Source organism: Limtongia smithiae, assembly GCF_038497785.1.
Source record: "Limtongia smithiae strain NRRL Y-17922 unplaced genomic scaffold V1518scaffold_18, whole genome shotgun sequence".
Classification (NCBI taxonomy): Eukaryota; Fungi; Ascomycota; class Lipomycetes; order Lipomycetales; family Lipomycetaceae; genus Limtongia; species Limtongia smithiae.
The window spans coordinates 24,755-41,001 of NW_027117639.1; the positions used below are offsets into that span (position 1 = coordinate 24,755).

Consider the following 16,247-nt stretch of genomic DNA (forward strand, 5'->3'; position numbering starts at 1 on the left):
AAGCTCTGCTTCTTTTTTTTTTTCTTTAACTCTCTTTGCCTTTTGGCTTAGATCAAGTGTAGTATCTGTTCTTTTCAGTGTAACAACTGAAACGTCACTATTCGTGACTTTATTTGTTACTCTTATTTTTGTTTTTCCGTGGCCGGTCCGCTGGGCTTGCCTATGACTGGCCGCATCGTGTCGTTGCTGCTGCACTACAGGCAACTGACGCAAACTGCTTTGATTTGATGCTGCCGAGACCGGCGGCTCAGGACAATGCTTCTGTGCCTTATCTTTTTTGAATATATTGCAACGAACTGGTCTATTGTTCCAATGCCGTGGATAGTATCGCCTGATTGCGTTGTACGCACGCTATATAGCGACCGGCTGCTGCGCGGTTCTGCATGCCTCATCCTCAATGGCCTCCAGGAAGTTCCGCGTAGCCCTCGCCGGCGCGATCGTCTACCTCTTCCACCGCTACCTCTTCACCGCTGCCTCCCTTGCCCAACTCGGCCTCGCATGGTTGGTGCTCACAATCGCGCCGCCGCTCGCATCGGGCCTCTACTGGTCACTCATCCAACCGCGCTTCTTCTCGCCATATCGGCACCTCCCACAGCCCTCGTCAAAACCGCACTGGCTCTTCGGCCACACTCGCGCAATACGCTCCGAGATGCCGGGCATGGGCCAGCTTGCGTGGATGGAGGAGCACCGGGACGCACCGTGGATTAGGTACTTCGGTTTTTTTGGGGTGGAACGATTGCTCGTGACGTCGCACGCGGCGATGCTCTCTATATTGCAGACGCAGGCGTACGATTTTGTCAAGCCTGAACTTGCGCGCGAGCAGCTGGCGCAGTTCATCGGCGATGGATTGCTCACGGCGGAGGGAGATACGCATAAGCGCCAACGCAAGTTGCTCGCGCCTGCGTTCGCGTATTCGCAGATTAAGAATCTCACGCCCACGTTCGTGGATAAGGCGCTCGAGCTTAGTTCCTTCATCGCGACGCTGCTTGATGCAAAGCTCGCAAGTCCGGAAGATCCACCTGCCATCCCCGCGAAGTTGGTGCCCAAAATCCCGGGCGCCGCCGCAGGGAAGGACGATATTATCGTGAGTGTCGACCCGTTACTCTCTGCCGCGACACTCGATGCTATCTTCAAGGCTGGTTTCGGGCTCGACACGAACAGCCTCATTGAGGACGACCATCCCATCGTCAAGGTGTACAACGACGTACTGAGCATGCCAGGCCGTCTCACACTCCTCGACAACCTTCTGATCGCGTTGATCGTACTCACGAATTCCCCGATCAAAACTGCCGAAGTTCGCAAGACTTTGCGCGGACGTGACACGATCCGCAAGTTTGCACGCGAGCAGATTCGGGAGAAGCAGCAAAAAGTGCAGATCGCAAAGACGTTTGGCAAGAAAATCACCGACGCGGATAAGGATATCCTTGCGCTTATGGTAGCGGAGCAGGCGGAGGATAAGAATTCGTGGACGGAGAAGGAGATTACGGATAATCTGCTCACGTTCCTGGCCGCAGGACATGAGACGACCTCGAACGCGTTGATATTCTCGCTGCATTTGCTGGCGCAGCATCCCGACGTGCAGGCGCACCTGCGCGAAGAAATCCTCGAGCACTTCCCCGAGTACGGGATACTGCCCGCCGGCTCTTCACACCACACAGATCCCCTCCGCAACGTGACGTACGAAAAGGTCGAGTCGCTCAAGTACCTCAACAACGTGATGCGCGAATGCTTCCGCTTCGTGCCCCCCGTTTCCCTCTCCGTCCGGCAAGCAACCCGAAACACCGTTGTCGACGGCCTTCCCGTGCCCAAAGGCACGCTGATCTTTATCGTGCCCGCAGCAATTAACAAGTTCTCCCGCTACTGGGGCGACGACGGCTCTGAATTCAACCCCAATAGATGGGACCATCTCCCGACAGAAGCCAACAACCCGTACTCCTTCCTCACGTTCATGCAGGGCACGCGCATGTGCATAGGCCGTAAGTTCTCCGAAATCGAGTACAAAATCATGCTGATCGCGCTCATCGGGCGGTTCGCATTCGACGAGCGCACGAAGGGCGAGAAGTTCGCGTTCCGTGTCGCGGTTACCACGAAATACGCCGACGGCCTCGCACTGCGCATAAAATACGCCTTTCCACAGTAGCAAAGTTTTGAATGTATCATAGAAATAGAAATGAATATTAAACACTCTAGTTATGCCAAAACTCCGCCATGCCAAAAAAACTCCATATTTCTACATCTTCTCTGGCAGCGTCGGCTTCACAGAGACTTCATACGCAATCGCGGTCGTCCAGAACTGGCACACTTGCGCCTTTATTGCTGGTACCGCACCAAACACGGTCCCCGCCACCGGGAACAGCACATAGTCGCAGAGGTTTATCCACCGCCCGCGAAACGACACGCCGCACCCATCCAAAGCGTCCTGCACTAACGTAGGCAATTCCTCCGTGGCACGTGTCGACGACCAGCGCCGGCGCGAGGTCGCTTTGCCAAGCGCCGCGACGCGTAGTTTGAGAGAAGTCAGGTGGAAGCGCTCGTAGAGCAGCATTTGCACGACCACCGCGAAGAACGCGACTGTGCGCAGATGGTTCGTGAGGACGAGTACCCGATGGAGAGGACTTCCAGGGGCTACCGGGAGGAGCATTGGCATCGCAGAGCATGCGAGCACGTCGATGAAGTAATGCACGGGGAGGAAATGCGCTTCGTATAACCGGTGCAGAAGCACGATGATCCGCCATATCGGTAGCGGCGCGGCCGATAGCGCGGCGTGGAGCTGTACTTCCGAGGCTACGACCTGTTCGTTCTCGTACTCTGCGCATAGCCTTTGCTTCTCGTACTCGTCGTAGACTACCTCTGCGGCGTCGAGTACGGAGCCTTCCGCCTCAAATGAACCTAACCGTGTCTTGTCCCCCGATAACATCGCCGCGGTCTCGCGAATCGCGTAGCCCGAGTCCAACACGCCCCACATATGTCGACACGCCTGCTTAAACCGTGCTTCAGACGACAACAACCATCGCCACGCGAGACTCTCCTCGCCTCTAACACGCGCAGATTCCACGTTGCACTGCGACGCAGGACTGTATACAGGTACAGTCACTAAATGTCCCCGTGTACGGAAAAAACATTTCAGATACATATGCAAATCCTCGCCGATGGCACCCGGCCCGGTATCCCAGAACTCGACGTACCGGGCGAGCGTCATCGTAAGCGAGTACGCCGACGTCGGCGTGCGAATCTGCGAGGACGGGTATAACCCCGCGATCCCTGCCGCGCACCACAACATATCCGCGCACCGCACAATCGGAGAAATACTATGGGCGTTGCGGTCAAACACGATCGGGGGCACAAACATTGTGAACGAGTACGCGCCATATGAAGCCGTCGTGCAGTATTTGTTGATTGCGTCGAAGTATGATTGTAGAAGATGTGTGTCAGCGTCCATTACCGTGAACACGACGTTCGTCTCGCTTGTGCTGCGATACCGTCGCGAACCCATCCGCGTGGCCCACGCTAGGTTGGAGGATTTACCCCGCGCCTCGTGTGGTATGTCACGCGGGTGCAGCGTATAAGTTATGTAGCGGAACAGATGCGAAAATTCCCTGGTCAGCGTCGCGGCTTTCGCTTCCGCGCCGGCTTCTGCGGATTCCATCGCGAGGTAGATCTGAGACCGTTAGCACAGTTCGCTGAGGGTAGCTAAGGGAGACGTACGTCGTATGATGATCTCGCAAGGGCATGGCAGGCCAACATGCCTAGTGACTCGCGGAGCGTGTACAAGTCCTCGCAATAGTTTGGCACGAAGATAGCATGCACAAGCCGCGGTGGCCGTGGCTCCGCCGTATCGCCACTAATGTCTCCACTCTGCGTGCTCGCCGCGTTGTGCGCAATGGCCCGCCGAACGACAAACATGGCGTAGCACGCACGTAGGGTGTATCCAACAACGCATACATGACACGCAAGCGTGAGTACAATAAAAGGGAGCGGGCGGCTGGCAAAGGCGGCGAGCACGAGGACGAGGACGGCAATGGTGGAGATGCCCGGCGCACAGCGGGAGAGGTATGCGGCGACAGCGGCGGCGACCGCAGAGAGCGAAGCCGACGGCGAGAGCAGGCGCATCGAGATGAGGAGTATGAGAGGCGGCGGAACGCCGTGGACAGCGCGGATGCTGCGTTTTCAGTGGGGAGAAGAGGAAGAAGATGAGTGCGGCGTGGCGTGGCGCCGCACTCACAACGCCTACAACTTCACCAAATCACGACGCGCCGGTGCTCCACGGCTGCGCAAATACCACCGACTTCATATCGCAAAATGGCGCATGTAGACGTACACTGCGTAGCCGGCCACGCACGCGGCACCGCCGCTGCAGAGGAATATAAACATGTAATTGCGCTGCGCTGTGGGTCCGCCAGGGACGTCGTTAGACGCGCACACTTGCAACAGGGATTGGTCACAAACTCACCCGACGTGCGCCGATCGTCCTCGAGCTGCCGCTCATGCTCGACACGAATGCCGACCTTGATCGCTTCAATACGTGCTTTATATTCGTCCACGAGCGCGGCGGCGCGTCTGAGTCGCTCCTCCAGTGCGCTCATCACCGCGAGATCGTTCTGGAATGCTTCAATCTTGTCGAGCCGTTTGGCAAAGTCGGTACCCGCGTGTGCGGTCTCGCGTTCGAGCGCCTCCGTGTACTGTGCGGTCTGCGCGCGTATGTCCTGCAGCTGGCCGATCAAGGTCTCGATCTTGAGCACCTGCTCGCCGAGACCGGCTTCCAGGCCGAGCAGATCGGCGATCTCGTCCTCCGCGGCAGTCTCATTAGTGATGAGTTGCTCGGTGAGGTTGGTGGAGATTTGCCTGCGTGGTCAGCATCGTGAGATCAGAGCCTACGGCGAGACTTACTTGGCCCAGTTGATCAACTCATAATCTTGGCTCTGTGCGCGAAAGAGCTTGGTGTCAACGTGGAGACGTGACTCGCGCTGAGAAACGGCGCTGGTGCTGGCCTCACGGGAGATGGGGACGGGGAGCAGCGCGGGCAGGAGCGCGGGGTCGTCACGGGAGGCGACTGAGGAGGGCGTGCGTGAGGGGGGAGTGTGCGAGGGCGTGCGCTGCGGCTGCGGCTGCGCGACAGAGCTGCGGGTGCTCTTCAGCGCGGGAACAGTGAGCATTGCAGGCACGGGGTATGTCGGGCAGTCGTTGTCTATGGGAGGGGGGTGGATGAATGGGAGGGGTGGAGAGGGTGTTGGGATGGGATGTACGACCACGTACAATCATGAAAGCGGCGATGAGTCCGTCAGCCTACTCTACCATAAAAACTATGGGACCACACAACTGTATTGCGATGCGACTATATACCCCGGCCAACTGGCCAGACTAACAATAAAGACTAAACAATGCTCCTTTATCCCATGTTTTTGCACTGCGAACAGGCGGTCGTGACGTACTAATATACAAAGCAACGGCTTGTGATATCTACTGCTTTCGGAACTCCTTCAACACAGGGTAGATAGCCTGGCTGGTTAGCAAAGCACGGCAGCTCTCAAAAAGAACACATACCTCAAAGGCCTGGTAGATCTCCTCGCGGACCTTGGCGCCGGTGAGAACGATCTTGCCTGAGACAAAGATGAGGAGCACGATTTTGGGCTTGACCATGCGATAGATGAGGCCCGGGAAAAGCTCTGGCTCATATGAGGAGAAGTGACCGTGCGCGAACGCGAGACCCTCGAGGCGAATTGGAAAGCGCACGTCACACGAGCCGACGATGTTTTGAATCTTGAACTCTAGGAATTTGGCATTGAAGCCGAGCTTCTGGATGATACGCGCGTACTTGCGCGATGCCAGCTTTGAGTCGTCCTCGCTCTTTGCGCCGGTGACGACCATCTTGCCGGACGCAAAAATTAGCGCCGTGGTCTTTGGTTCGCGGATACGCATGATGACGGCAGCGAATCGCTTCGGGTTGTATTCTGCGTTGCGAGCGTGGAGCGCGATGGTCTTGAGATCCAGACGGCAGTCTAGGTTTACAGTGGCCACGATGTTTCTGCACGCGTTAGCAGCGCACGACCGAGCGCCCAGGACAAGCAAGCACATACTGGAGCGTCGGCACGATGCCGGAAACGCTGCCGGCAGCCACAGCGGCGGCAGCACCGGCGCCGGGAAGGACACCGGGCGTGGCGGCGGGCGTCGCGAGGGCGATGTCGAGCGAAGGCTTGACGTCAAGCTCGTCTGCCGGGGGTGCAATGTCCGCCGCCGCCATGGGGAAGGAAAGGGAGGAGGGCGCCACAAAAGCCTTTGCCTGGGCGGCGGTACGGGGGACGGCGAGAGACTCCATGAAGAGTAGAACAAGCTAATGTCACCCGGAGAGTCACGTGCTGCACACGAGGCCCGTTGATGGCGGCAGCAGCGGCGGCAGGCTCTACTTATAGGACTTGTCAGGGCTAGGGCTGATTCTCGTTGACGTACGCGCTAGCCGTTTTCGGTGAGGCACGGCCACACCTAGCCCGTTTTCGGCGCCATCACGCGTTTAGAGTTCGCGTCGCCGCTCGCGTCACCAAGTTCATTCGCCGCCACACCACCTTGATCTTACGCCAACTCCTGTTCCATCTACCTGATCTTCGTCCATGCCGTATTTCTCTGACTAATATACCCGTGTTCTGTTCTGGCGTATCTTCTGCGTACTTCCATCGCGTCAAGTCGTATGGCGACGCGTCTCGTCGTGTACGTCGCGTGCCTCGTGGACCATGTCGCACCTCGATCCGCCTCTATTCTATGTACAGTCCTATATACCCTACCATATCAAAAACCGCTTTTTCTGCTCCACCGGCAGTTCATCCCCCGGCCGGTGCGCAAACACTGTCCACGTCGTCCCCAGGTGCGACCGCTCCTCCTTGTCTACTACTAGCCCGCTCTTCGCTACGATCTCACCAATATCCAAGTTCCACCGACACCCAAACACTTCTGCCCGTGGTGCTGCGTTCTTGTCTAGGATTCGGTTGATAAAGTCCCACGTCCCCCGTCCGTGCTCGAGCAGGAGGATACGGCCGCCTGGACGGAGGAGCTTCTGCATGTGTACCAGGGCCGCGACCGGGTCTTCGTATGAACACAGGCCGAATGTCTCGTATATCGTATCGTATTTCTCGCCCTCTGGGATGTCCTCTATGCGTGATACTACGAAATTCACGTTGGCGTACTTCGGATACCGGTCATCGAACTTTTCTTTTGTGAGCTTCACCATCTTCGGCGACGTGTCTAGAAACGTAATAGACTTAATCGCCGCAATGTCTAGGTAGTTCACATTGCGGCCCGTTCCGCACGAAACCTCAAGCACGTCGCCCTGCATTTGTTTAGCCGTGCTCTGTCCTCTGTCATCCCGCCACGTACCTTGAGCTGCTTGGTGACGTCTTTCCGCCAGAACGACAGAAACATGAACTGCTCGTCTCGATTCACAATTTTATCATAACCCGCCGCAAGTTTCTCGTAGTACTCCTTCGTATCCCTCGGCGATGCCTCCTCGTACGGCCCATTTGAGGCAACCCCCGAGGTGAGGTAGTAATACGCGCCGGCCACAAACACCAAGTATATCCCACCAGCCGCGAGCAAAAACTTGCGCTTGCGCATTTGCAACTCTCTCTCGCTGATTCCAGAAACGTTTGTCTTTGGCGCCACGGGCTCTGGCGGGAGTGTACTTCTGAAGACTGGCGCTGCCGCCGGGCGCGGTGGCGGAAGCTGCGTCCTTCGCTGCGTTACGCATAGAATTCTGCTTGACGAGAACCCGCGCACCGTCGTCCACCGACCAAGCACTGGTAATGTTGCCATACCGTCTGGAAGTTCGCGGAGTTGAGTCCCGGCGCGCCATCAGGCGAGAATTGTGTGACTTGTTTGTGATCCGTGACTGTGATCGACCCACAAGCATACTTCTCTTTTCACACAGGCTTGATCTACATCACGCTTATCTACCACTTTCGGTTTACACAATGTCGTACTCTGATGTGCGCGTATACGTTAGGCCGCTTGGTATGTATATGACTGGATTTCTGTGCCGTGATGAATGCTTATGATTTGTAGTTGAGCGCGCCGATATCGAGGACTTGTTCAAGGGATATGGCAAGATCGTCGAGGTCAAGGTCATGTCAGGCTTTGTAGGTTTTCTTCATTTATTCTGCGATTACTGCTAACATCACAGGGTTTTGTCGAGTTTGACAACGCCAGAGACGCCCAGGACGTGGTCTCCGAGTTTAGTGCGTGTCCCCCCTGGCTTCGATGGACAGACTTGTGCTGACACACTGCAGACGGTAAGGAATTTATGGGCGAGCGCATGCAAGTCGAGTTCGCACGCTTGCGCCGCGAACGCAATGACTTTGGCGACGATCGCCGCGGTGGCGACCGCGACCGCATGGAGCGTCGTCCCCCGCGCCGCGGAAATTTCCGCCTCCAGGTCACTGGTCTCACGCCGGACTGCTCGTGGCAGGTACGTTCGTTTTTCCTTCTTACATCACTCACAGGGCAAATCGTTAGTTAGTTTCCATGGCGACGGCTCCTCTATGGTCCGGCGTTGTGGTTGTCGTCTTTTGGATCCTTGTTTTTTGATGGACTTTTGTATGCCGAGGACCTCCCATTGGATGGCGATCTCTCGTGTTCTTTGTCTGGCGTTTCCCCCAAGGATCCCTTGCCTGCGTTGTGTTAGAGCCGTTTGGAACAAAGGCCCGTTCGTGCGTCGGGGCGTTTATGTATTAACACCGTGGTTTTGTTGCGTATTAGGATTTGAAGGATTTCGCGCGGAATGCGAACGTCGATATCGTGTTTGCGGATGTGTCTCGCGAGCGTGACGGTACTGGGTATGTTGAGCCGGCCACGATGTTTAGGGGCATTGCTAATGTGTACAGCGTGATTGATTTCGAGAGACGCGAGGATCTCGACACCGCGATGGACAAGCTCACTGGCGTGGACGTGAAGGGCGTTCCCGTGTCTTTGAAGGAGGAGGTATGTGCGATCATTACCACCCTCATGCATCACAGCTAACGTCCCAGGTTGTGGATTCCCGCGAACGCTCGCCCTACCGCTCCTCCTCCCCCCGTCGCTCGTCGGGCTACGGTGGCGGCGGCGGCGGCCGCTACGGCGGCGACGACAGCTACCGCCGTCGCGACCGCTCGCGCTCACCTCGTCGCAACGGTGGCGGCGGTGGTGGCTACGGTGGCGATCGTGGCAGCTACGGTGGCGACCGCGGCGGATATGGCGGTGATCGTGGCGGCGATCGTGGATACGGCGGTGACCGTGGCGGCTACGGAGGCGATCGTGGTGGCTACGGAGGCGACCGTGGCGGCTACCGCGGCGATCGTGGCGGTGATCGTGGATACGGCGGTGATCGCGGCGGCTACGGCGGCGGCGCACCGCGTCGTGGCGGTTTCGAACGTGGTGGCGATCGTGGCGGCGATCGTTCTTACGGCGGCGACCGACGTGGCGGCGATCGTGGTGGATACGGCGGTGATCGCGGCGGATACGGGGGCGATCGTGGAGGTGATCGCGGTGGATACGGCGGTGATCGCGGCAGCGGTGGCGGCGGTTATGGTGGCAGTGGCAGCGGCGGCGCATCGTCGTCTGCGCCGGCGGCGGTCGATGCTGCCGGCGACTGGGATCGTCCCGCCGAGCCCGCTGCCGCCGCTGCTGGTGGTTTCGACGACGCTCCTGCGCCGGCGGCGCCGAGTGGCGGCGATGATTTCGGTAGCGCTGCAGCTGCCGATAACAGCTGGTAGACAATCGTTCGTCCCCGCGTGTACGTGTGGATTCGCCCTGAGATTTGACGAAAAGTAGTGTATCTGGTTTTCTAATTTCCGCAAAACGTAAGTAGTTAATGGTACTGATTTATAACACGATGAATTATTAAAGTAGTCAAAACACTCGATGACTAGAAATAGCTATCCGCTCACAAATCATATGACGCGATTTTTGAAGGAGGAGATGGAAGAAGGAAAGAGAAACCCAGGATGAACATGAATCACACAATTACCGAAAAACGACTGACAGGTGGCGACAACTGGAAGTACAAACAAGATATCACATAGACTGAAATAGACGAACAAGATGCTATTACAAACACGCGAGGTAAGGCAAAGAAGGGTCGTGGTGAGTTATGTACGAATGAGCGGTGTAGTGAAATGAATGAACATGGCCTAGGGGTGATTAGTATGTGATTGATGAAAAAGAAGATGCGAAGGGGTGCCTACCTTTCCTAAATTATTAAACCCATAACAGAAAAAAAAACCCGGAAATGCAGCAGTAAATAAACCAAAGGTTAAGAACGAGTGTGAGGCGAAAACTCCGAGGGCGGAATGTATGCAGTAAGTACCGAGAGAATGAGCGGTGGGTTGTCGTCGGCGAATAAGGAGCGGCGTGGTGGTTGAGTGATGATGGTCGGCAAGTGGTACAAAGGCAGGAGAGAGAGCGGAGACGGGGATGCAACATGGGATGGCAGACTTTTAACGGAGGCGAAGAAGTGAGGTGATCTGACGGCGCTGGTTAGGAGATGAGGCAGCAGCAGGGGGATTGCTGGCCTTGACCGACGAGCAAGCTCGCGCGCGTCGCGGCTTCAAAGACGCTGTCGACATTTTCGCCGGTGAGCGCGGAGCACTCGATGTAGCGGCGGGCGCCGACCTGGCGCGCTACAAGCTCGGCCTCGGCGGCGGAAACGAAGCGTTGTCGCCGGTGCTTCATTGTCTCGACGACGTGCGGATCTGTGCGCAAGTCTTTCTTGAGGCCGACGAGGATAAAGGGGATGTTTGGGCAGAGTTCGTTGATTTCAGTGATCCACTGGGGAGAATTAGTGGACGTGGGTTGAGAGGGAATGCACGGGCGACGGACCTTGGAGGAGACATTTTCTAGAGAGTCGCGGGTATCGACGGCAAAGGCAACGAGGATGACATGGGCCTTAGAGTAGGAAAGTGGACGCAGACGCTGTGGGGGTCAGCTTATCGCCGGAGCGAAATACGGTGCCAATACAGTGCCAACTCACCTCGTATTCCTCTTGACCGCTGGAATTGGCAAGACGACGTGGTTAGTTAGACCGCACAAGGGAACAAGGGGAAGACGAAGCGTACGCGGTGTCCCAGAGCGCGAGTTGGACGGACTTGCCATCCACCTAGGAAAGCAATGCGTGAGTATGGTGAGAAGTCTGACGTCGCGGTCGTGGAGTAGGTAGGGTCTTACCCTGCAGTCGGTGACGTAAGTTTCAAACACGGTGGGGAGCTGTTGATTATGCGTGAGTAGGTCGGCGCGGGTGGAGACCGGAGGTGGACACGTACGTGATCCTGGAAGTGAGTTAGTAATGATCGCATGGAAAAAAGAGTGTGAGTGTAGCGAAGCGAGAGAAGTGAACATACCTTAGGGAATTCGCCGAGGGTGAAGACTGAGAGGAGGGACGTCTTGCCGCAGGCTCCGTCACCGACGATGACGAGCTTGCTGTGGGGTGTGAGTGAGAAGTGTCGAAGGCGGCACAGTCATAAGCGGCGTGAGAGCAGACATACCGACGAATGACGTCGCGCGCCGACATTGTGGGGGGGAGGGAGCGGAGAGGGAGTGGGGTGGGTGCGGTAAGTGGAGGATAGGAAGCGGGAAGAGGGAGATGGAGGGCAGTCCGGCGCGAGCGGCCGCCCTGTCTGTGTGAAACCCGTCCGCCTACGCCCCACGCACCGCGCACCTGCTGCGGATTACAGCGCGATAAACGCGATTTTTGTTCCATTGGCTAGGAGTATCCTACAGGACATCTGCTAAAGTAGAAGAGAATGTACTTGCATAGAATGTAGAGCCAGCGCGGATAGGACTCGAACCGCGGATCGAGTGCTGCTGACTGCCAAATACCACAAAACCCATCACCGCTCTGCCGTCGCAGACAACAGTCGCTTCCTCCTCGCCTCGTTGATGTTCTGAGTCAACTTCCATGCAATGATTGTTTGAGTGTGATAAGAGTCCTGCTAGGCCCGCATGAGGAGGGCCGAATTGAGTATTGGATAGAGAGTTGACGTAAGGGTCTCGAACTACAGCTGCAGCTGCGTAGACCTGAGCACGGTATCCGCTCGGCACGTGCTGGATACTACGCCGACCGTTTCTGGTGTCTGCTTTGCTGCTTCGCATTCAGCTTCACCGCCGTCCCCATCCACACTCTCACCACCCCCAGTCATGGGCTCCCAACCTGCCGTCGCCCCTGCGCGACATCCCCCCGCCGACCGGCCCGTCCAGGTACTGCCGCCAAACACGGCTCCGCCAAGCACATCTCCGCCGCTGCAGCAGCCAGCGCTACCCGCGGGCTCATCATCCGCGTCCAAGAAGAAGAAGAAGAAGCGCAAAGGTGGAGTGCCTGCGCTCATTCATGACGACACTGCCTATCTTGCGACCGCGTCTGCAGATGCCATGTCGAATGGTAGTGCAGCACCAGCCGATTCGGCGCTGCTGCACGAGCAGTACCAACTACCCTTCGACCCCGCGAGTCCCCTACACGGCCCGCCCGCCGACGCTCACGCTCCCGCGGCGCACTACCCCGACGACGACCCCACCGACGACGATGATCGCGGCAGTAACAACACTGCCGAGCTTCAGAAGAAGTCCAAGAAGAAGAAGAAAAAGAAATCCGCGTCTGCCGCGGCCGCGCAAGCCACCACCTCCACCGGCGCCTTCCCCCCCGTTGCACGCAAGCCTGACCGGATATGGAACACCAACACCGCAGAGGAGCGCGAGCGCATCAAGGACTTTTGGTTGTCGCTGGGTGAAGACGAGCGGCGGAGCCTCGTCAAGGTTGAAAAGGAGGCCGTCCTCCGCAAGATGAAGGAGCAGCAGAAGCCCGACTGCGATTGCTCTGTCTGCGGCCGGAAGCGCAGCGCGATTGAGAAGGAGCTTGAGGTTTTATATGACGCATACTACGAGGAGCTTGAGCAGTATGCGAACCAGCAGCAAAAGTTTGGCCCTGTCCCCCCACCCTTACTTCGTCCCGCTTGCACCCCGGCGTCCCGCCGCATCCAGGATGCAGCAGCCTACATCGACGACGAGGACGACAACCTCGACGACGACTACGACTACTCCGAGTCCGAGGACCCCGACATGCTCACCCACGACGCCGGACGCCGAGATTTCTTCAACTTTGGTAACTCCTTAACCGTACAGGGCGGTATTCTCACCGTCGCCGAGGACCTCCTCAAAAATGACGGTAAGAAGTTCATCGAGATGATGGAGCAGCTCGCTCGCCAGCGCATGCGCCGCGAGAAGGCCGCATCCACCATCCTCGAGTACGACGATGACGACGACTACGGCGACGACGACGAAGACGACGAGGAGTATGACGAGGACGACGAGGATGACGAGAATGTAAGCTCTCTTTACTCTCTGTCTGCTCCATTGCTAACCCACCAGGACTGCATGAGCGACGAGCAGCGCATGGAGGAAGGCCGCCGCATGTTTCAGATCTTTGCCGCCCGCATGTTCGAACAACGTGTCCTCACCGCCTACCGAGAAAAGATTTCACAGGAACGCCAGCAAAAGCTGCTCGAGGAACTCGACGAGGAGAACCGCCAGAAGGAGGAGCGCGAGATGAAGAAAGCAAAGGAGAAGGAGCGCAAGAAAGACAAGAAGCGCCAACAGAAACAGGCAAAGGAGGAAGAGCGGTTAAAGCGCGAACAGGAGAAAGCGGCCGAGGAGGAACTTCTGCGTGCCGCAGAACTCAAAAAGCACGAAGAGGCGCGCAAACGGAAGGAGGAGCAAAAGCTAAAGAAGGAAGCTGAGCGCCGCGCCGTTGAGGAAGAACGGCAACGGAAAGAAGAAGATCGGCGACGACGGCAGCAGGAAGAGCGCGAGCGCGAGGCTGAGCGTGACCGTAAGAAGAAGGAACGCGAGGAGAAGGAACGGCATGCTCGCGAGGAACAGGCTCGGAAAGAGCGAGAGGTCAAGGAGAGAGAGCGGAAAGAGCTCGAAGCCCGCGAGCTGCGCGAGAAGCGCGAGCGCGCAGAGCTGGAGCAGCGTGCGAAGCTGGAGCTCGAACGCCGACGGCAGCAGGAAGAGGCCGCGCGGCTTGAGCTTCTGCGAAGGCAGCAGCTCGAGAAGGAGATGCGCGAGCGTGAGCTCAAAGACCGCGAAGCCCGCGCGCGGAAAGACCAGTTACAACGTGACCGTTACGCGAAACGCGTGCAAGTGCAGCAGCAGCAACTTCAACAGCAATCACAACAAGTCCGGCAACCCGACCCACAGCAAGCCCCGCCACCACAGCAGCTGCCATCAACGCTTCAGCAACAAGCCCACGCCGCGCAGCTGCTGTACACCCAGCAAGCTTTCCTCGCGCCTCTATCACAACTTCCGCAACCCTCTTCTGCCCACTTCCAGTCACAACCGCAGCTACACTCCTCCGCCTTCGCCTCGGTGCTCACGCCACCTGGTATATCGGCAGCATCGGCAGCTTCCCCGCGCAGCGCGATCGCGCCGCCGATTGCGCCGCCACCAAACGTTGCGGCGCCAGGGCGGCCCGGTTCCGTCAGCTTCAGCCCGTCGAAATCCGCGCTCGGCCTGTCGTCCTCGTCGTCGTCGTCGCCGCCAACACAGGTGCCAGTGCAAGGACCCATACTGAACCGGCCACCGTTCGTGAACGACATGAATGCGCCGTCAAGCGTGCCGCCGATCTCGCTGGGCTTATACGGTAACAGTCTCGGCCAGAACGGCATCACTCCAACGTACAGAGGGTTCCCCACGCCGCTGGCGTCGGCGGCGCCGTTTGGAAAGACGGTGCAGCAGCAGCAGCAGCAGCAGCAGCAGCAGCAGGCACAACAGCAACCACAGCAGCAGCCGCGGCCACAGTCAATACAAACGCGGCCATTCGGGATCCTGGATTACACCAACTCTCCAGCGCAGGTGTCGCCGTTTGGATTTGCACTTTCCGGCGGACGGACCCCCGGGACACCGTTGGGCATGGCACAGGGCGCTGTGCCTGCACCGGGACTTGGTGCACCCGGACTAGGCGCACCTGGTCTCGGTGCGCCCGGTCTAAGTGCACCGGGCCTCACCTCCTCGCCCTCCGCAGCGTCCGTCACAAGCGCGACCGAGAACACGACGATCTCGCCGCTCTCCTCTGCACCAACAAGCGTGACAACAAGCGACAAGCGCGCATCCGTAACCGGCTTCGAAGCACTCGGCGGCGGGCTATCAGCTATAAACGGGCCAACTCCTCCGTCGCCCAAGGCGAAGCCGATCACGCGGCCACACCCGATCCAGCGGCCATCGAGCAACACGTCGCGAAGCGACGCAGACGCCGTGCCGCACGGCACGTCGGCGTCGACGGCGGCATCGTTGCTTCCGGACGAGGACGTGGCAGAAGCGATGTCCGTGATGGGGAGTCGCGCGTTGTACCAGGATGATGAGGATACAATGGTGTATCAACCGTCAGCACGACGACCGGTTCCAGGCGCGCCGGGCGACTTTGGCGGGTTAGTCAATGGTACCGGTACCTCCGTCTCCGGTCATTCAAATTCCGCAGGCGGCAGCGTCAGCAATGGCGCGGCCGCGAGCTTGTCGTTTGCGCACTCGGCGTGGTTCCCGAGCAGTTACGCAGACTCGTTACTCCCCAGCACGCGACCGAGCGGCGCCGATGCGACGACGCCATCAAGCGTGACGGCGGGGTTTGATACGAGTCAGTGGAATTTCGGTATCGGCGCGAATGGAAGCACGGGTATCAGGCCATGGGGCATCGGTACGCCGCTGACCAATTCCATAAGTGGTGAGTTCTTTATTCCTTGTGTGCGATGACGATGAGGCTAATGTTGTGTAGTGTGGAATGACGGCTCTACTGTGGATCCGAAAAAGTGAATTGGAGAATACGTCTGGGTTGTTTTCATTTGAATGCATGTTTGTCAAATATATCTCGCTTGCTCTTCATTGTTGTTTTCTGCCGTGTGTTTTCTAATTCAGGGTCTTTTTTGTTGTTGATTCTTGATTGTCGTCCGAGTTTTTGTTGTCAGTTGTACGTAGGTTCTCACATCCAAATCCACTTACTTATATTCTCAGCATATGCTTCTTTTGTCGTCATTGTCGTCTCTGCACTTTTGGCATGTTTGTTATTTGACTCACTTTGGCTGGCTTGCTTTGTCTTGACATCCACACACACATCCTTCACCAATCACATGGCGTGATTCACAAGTGAATACTACACTAAGTACAAGTCGTTGGCTGCTCTTTTTTTCGCGCGAGTATTGTTTTCGATAGTAAATTGAAAATGATATGTACAATGCTCGTTTTGGTGATCA

General features: G+C 57.5%; 7 protein-coding genes across 7 annotated transcripts; 3 read left to right on the forward strand and 4 right to left on the reverse strand.

Moving 5' to 3' along the window:
• The first annotated feature begins 39 nt into the window (after positions 1 to 39).
• On the forward strand, positions 40 to 2,197 carry V1518DRAFT_423460 (cytochrome P450). The gene has a single exon (XM_066905699.1). It carries the CDS (start codon positions 398 to 400, stop codon positions 2,138 to 2,140), a length of 1,743 nt encoding a protein of 580 aa, XP_066756966.1. The 5' UTR covers positions 40 to 397; the 3' UTR covers positions 2,141 to 2,197.
• Positions 2,198 to 2,230: 33 nt separating this feature from the next.
• V1518DRAFT_429887 (uncharacterized protein) lies at positions 2,231 to 5,153 on the reverse strand (the record flags this gene model as incomplete). The annotated part of the gene is made up of 5 exons (XM_066906152.1): positions 2,231 to 3,658; positions 3,706 to 4,159; positions 4,319 to 4,385; positions 4,451 to 4,842; positions 4,888 to 5,153. 5 exons carry the CDS (start codon positions 5,151 to 5,153, stop codon positions 2,231 to 2,233), a joined length of 2,607 nt encoding a protein of 868 aa, XP_066756967.1.
• Positions 5,154 to 5,301: 148 nt separating this feature from the next.
• Positions 5,302 to 6,364, reverse strand: V1518DRAFT_423466 (transcription factor TFIID-domain-containing protein). Its single transcript, XM_066905700.1, has 3 exons — positions 6,075 to 6,364; positions 5,542 to 6,022; positions 5,302 to 5,496 (listed from the first exon to the last, which is right to left on the reverse strand). The coding sequence occupies exons 1-3, from the start codon at positions 6,311 to 6,313 to the stop codon at positions 5,458 to 5,460; spliced, it is 759 nt and encodes a 252-aa protein (XP_066756968.1). The 5' UTR covers positions 6,314 to 6,364; the 3' UTR covers positions 5,302 to 5,457.
• Positions 6,365 to 6,521: 157 nt separating this feature from the next.
• On the reverse strand, positions 6,522 to 7,808 carry V1518DRAFT_423467 (S-adenosyl-L-methionine-dependent methyltransferase). The gene is made up of 2 exons (XM_066905701.1): positions 7,363 to 7,808; positions 6,522 to 7,315 (listed from the first exon to the last, which is right to left on the reverse strand). Exons 1-2 carry the CDS (start codon positions 7,795 to 7,797, stop codon positions 6,770 to 6,772), a joined length of 981 nt encoding a protein of 326 aa, XP_066756969.1. The 5' UTR covers positions 7,798 to 7,808; the 3' UTR covers positions 6,522 to 6,769.
• A 147-nt stretch (positions 7,809 to 7,955) lies between these two features.
• V1518DRAFT_429890 (uncharacterized protein) lies at positions 7,956 to 9,731 on the forward strand (the record flags this gene model as incomplete). The annotated part of the gene is made up of 7 exons (XM_066906153.1): positions 7,956 to 7,995; positions 8,047 to 8,120; positions 8,165 to 8,219; positions 8,271 to 8,449; positions 8,740 to 8,816; positions 8,865 to 8,961; positions 9,009 to 9,731. 7 exons carry the CDS (start codon positions 7,956 to 7,958, stop codon positions 9,729 to 9,731), a joined length of 1,245 nt encoding a protein of 414 aa, XP_066756970.1.
• A 763-nt stretch (positions 9,732 to 10,494) lies between these two features.
• On the reverse strand, positions 10,495 to 11,524 carry V1518DRAFT_429891 (small GTPase superfamily; the record flags this gene model as incomplete). The annotated part of the gene is made up of 8 exons (XM_066906154.1): positions 10,495 to 10,785; positions 10,837 to 10,929; positions 10,988 to 11,006; positions 11,073 to 11,113; positions 11,182 to 11,220; positions 11,277 to 11,282; positions 11,355 to 11,433; positions 11,499 to 11,524. 8 exons carry the CDS (start codon positions 11,522 to 11,524, stop codon positions 10,495 to 10,497), a joined length of 594 nt encoding a protein of 197 aa, XP_066756971.1.
• Positions 11,525 to 11,932: 408 nt separating this feature from the next.
• V1518DRAFT_139101 (uncharacterized protein) lies at positions 11,933 to 16,016 on the forward strand. Its single transcript, XM_066900744.1, has 3 exons — positions 11,933 to 13,329; positions 13,375 to 15,721; positions 15,773 to 16,016. The coding sequence occupies exons 1-3, from the start codon at positions 12,151 to 12,153 to the stop codon at positions 15,808 to 15,810; spliced, it is 3,564 nt and encodes a 1,187-aa protein (XP_066756972.1). The 5' UTR covers positions 11,933 to 12,150; the 3' UTR covers positions 15,811 to 16,016.
• The last annotated feature ends 231 nt before the right edge of the window (positions 16,017 to 16,247 follow it).

What these genes read in the sequence shown, in the direction of transcription:
- V1518DRAFT_423460 (XM_066905699.1), top strand. Translation starts at nt 398, where the DNA reads ATGGCCTCCAGGAAGTTCCGCGTAGCCCTCGCCGGCGCGATCGTCTAC.
- V1518DRAFT_423466 (XM_066905700.1), bottom strand. Translation starts at nt 6,313, where the DNA reads ATGGAGTCTCTCGCCGTCCCCCGTACCGCCGCCCAGGCAAAGGCTTTT. An exon ending in GGCATCGTGCCGACGCTCCA is followed by an intron (nt 6,023 to 6,074) that starts GTATGTGCTTGC and finishes TAACGCGTGCAG; the next exon opens with AAACATCGTGGCCACTGTAA. An exon ending in AGATCTACCAGGCCTTTGAG is followed by an intron (nt 5,497 to 5,541) that starts GTATGTGTTCTT and finishes CTAACCAGCCAG; the next exon opens with GCTATCTACCCTGTGTTGAA.
- V1518DRAFT_423467 (XM_066905701.1), bottom strand. Translation starts at nt 7,797, where the DNA reads ATGGCAACATTACCAGTGCTTGGTCGGTGGACGACGGTGCGCGGGTTC. An exon ending in ACGTCACCAAGCAGCTCAAG is followed by an intron (nt 7,316 to 7,362) that starts GTACGTGGCGGG and finishes AAACAAATGCAG; the next exon opens with GGCGACGTGCTTGAGGTTTC.
- V1518DRAFT_139101 (XM_066900744.1), top strand. Translation starts at nt 12,151, where the DNA reads ATGGGCTCCCAACCTGCCGTCGCCCCTGCGCGACATCCCCCCGCCGAC. An exon ending in ACGACGAGGATGACGAGAAT is followed by an intron (nt 13,330 to 13,374) that starts GTAAGCTCTCTT and finishes CTAACCCACCAG; the next exon opens with GACTGCATGAGCGACGAGCA. An exon ending in GCTGACCAATTCCATAAGTG is followed by an intron (nt 15,722 to 15,772) that starts GTGAGTTCTTTA and finishes AATGTTGTGTAG; the next exon opens with TGTGGAATGACGGCTCTACT.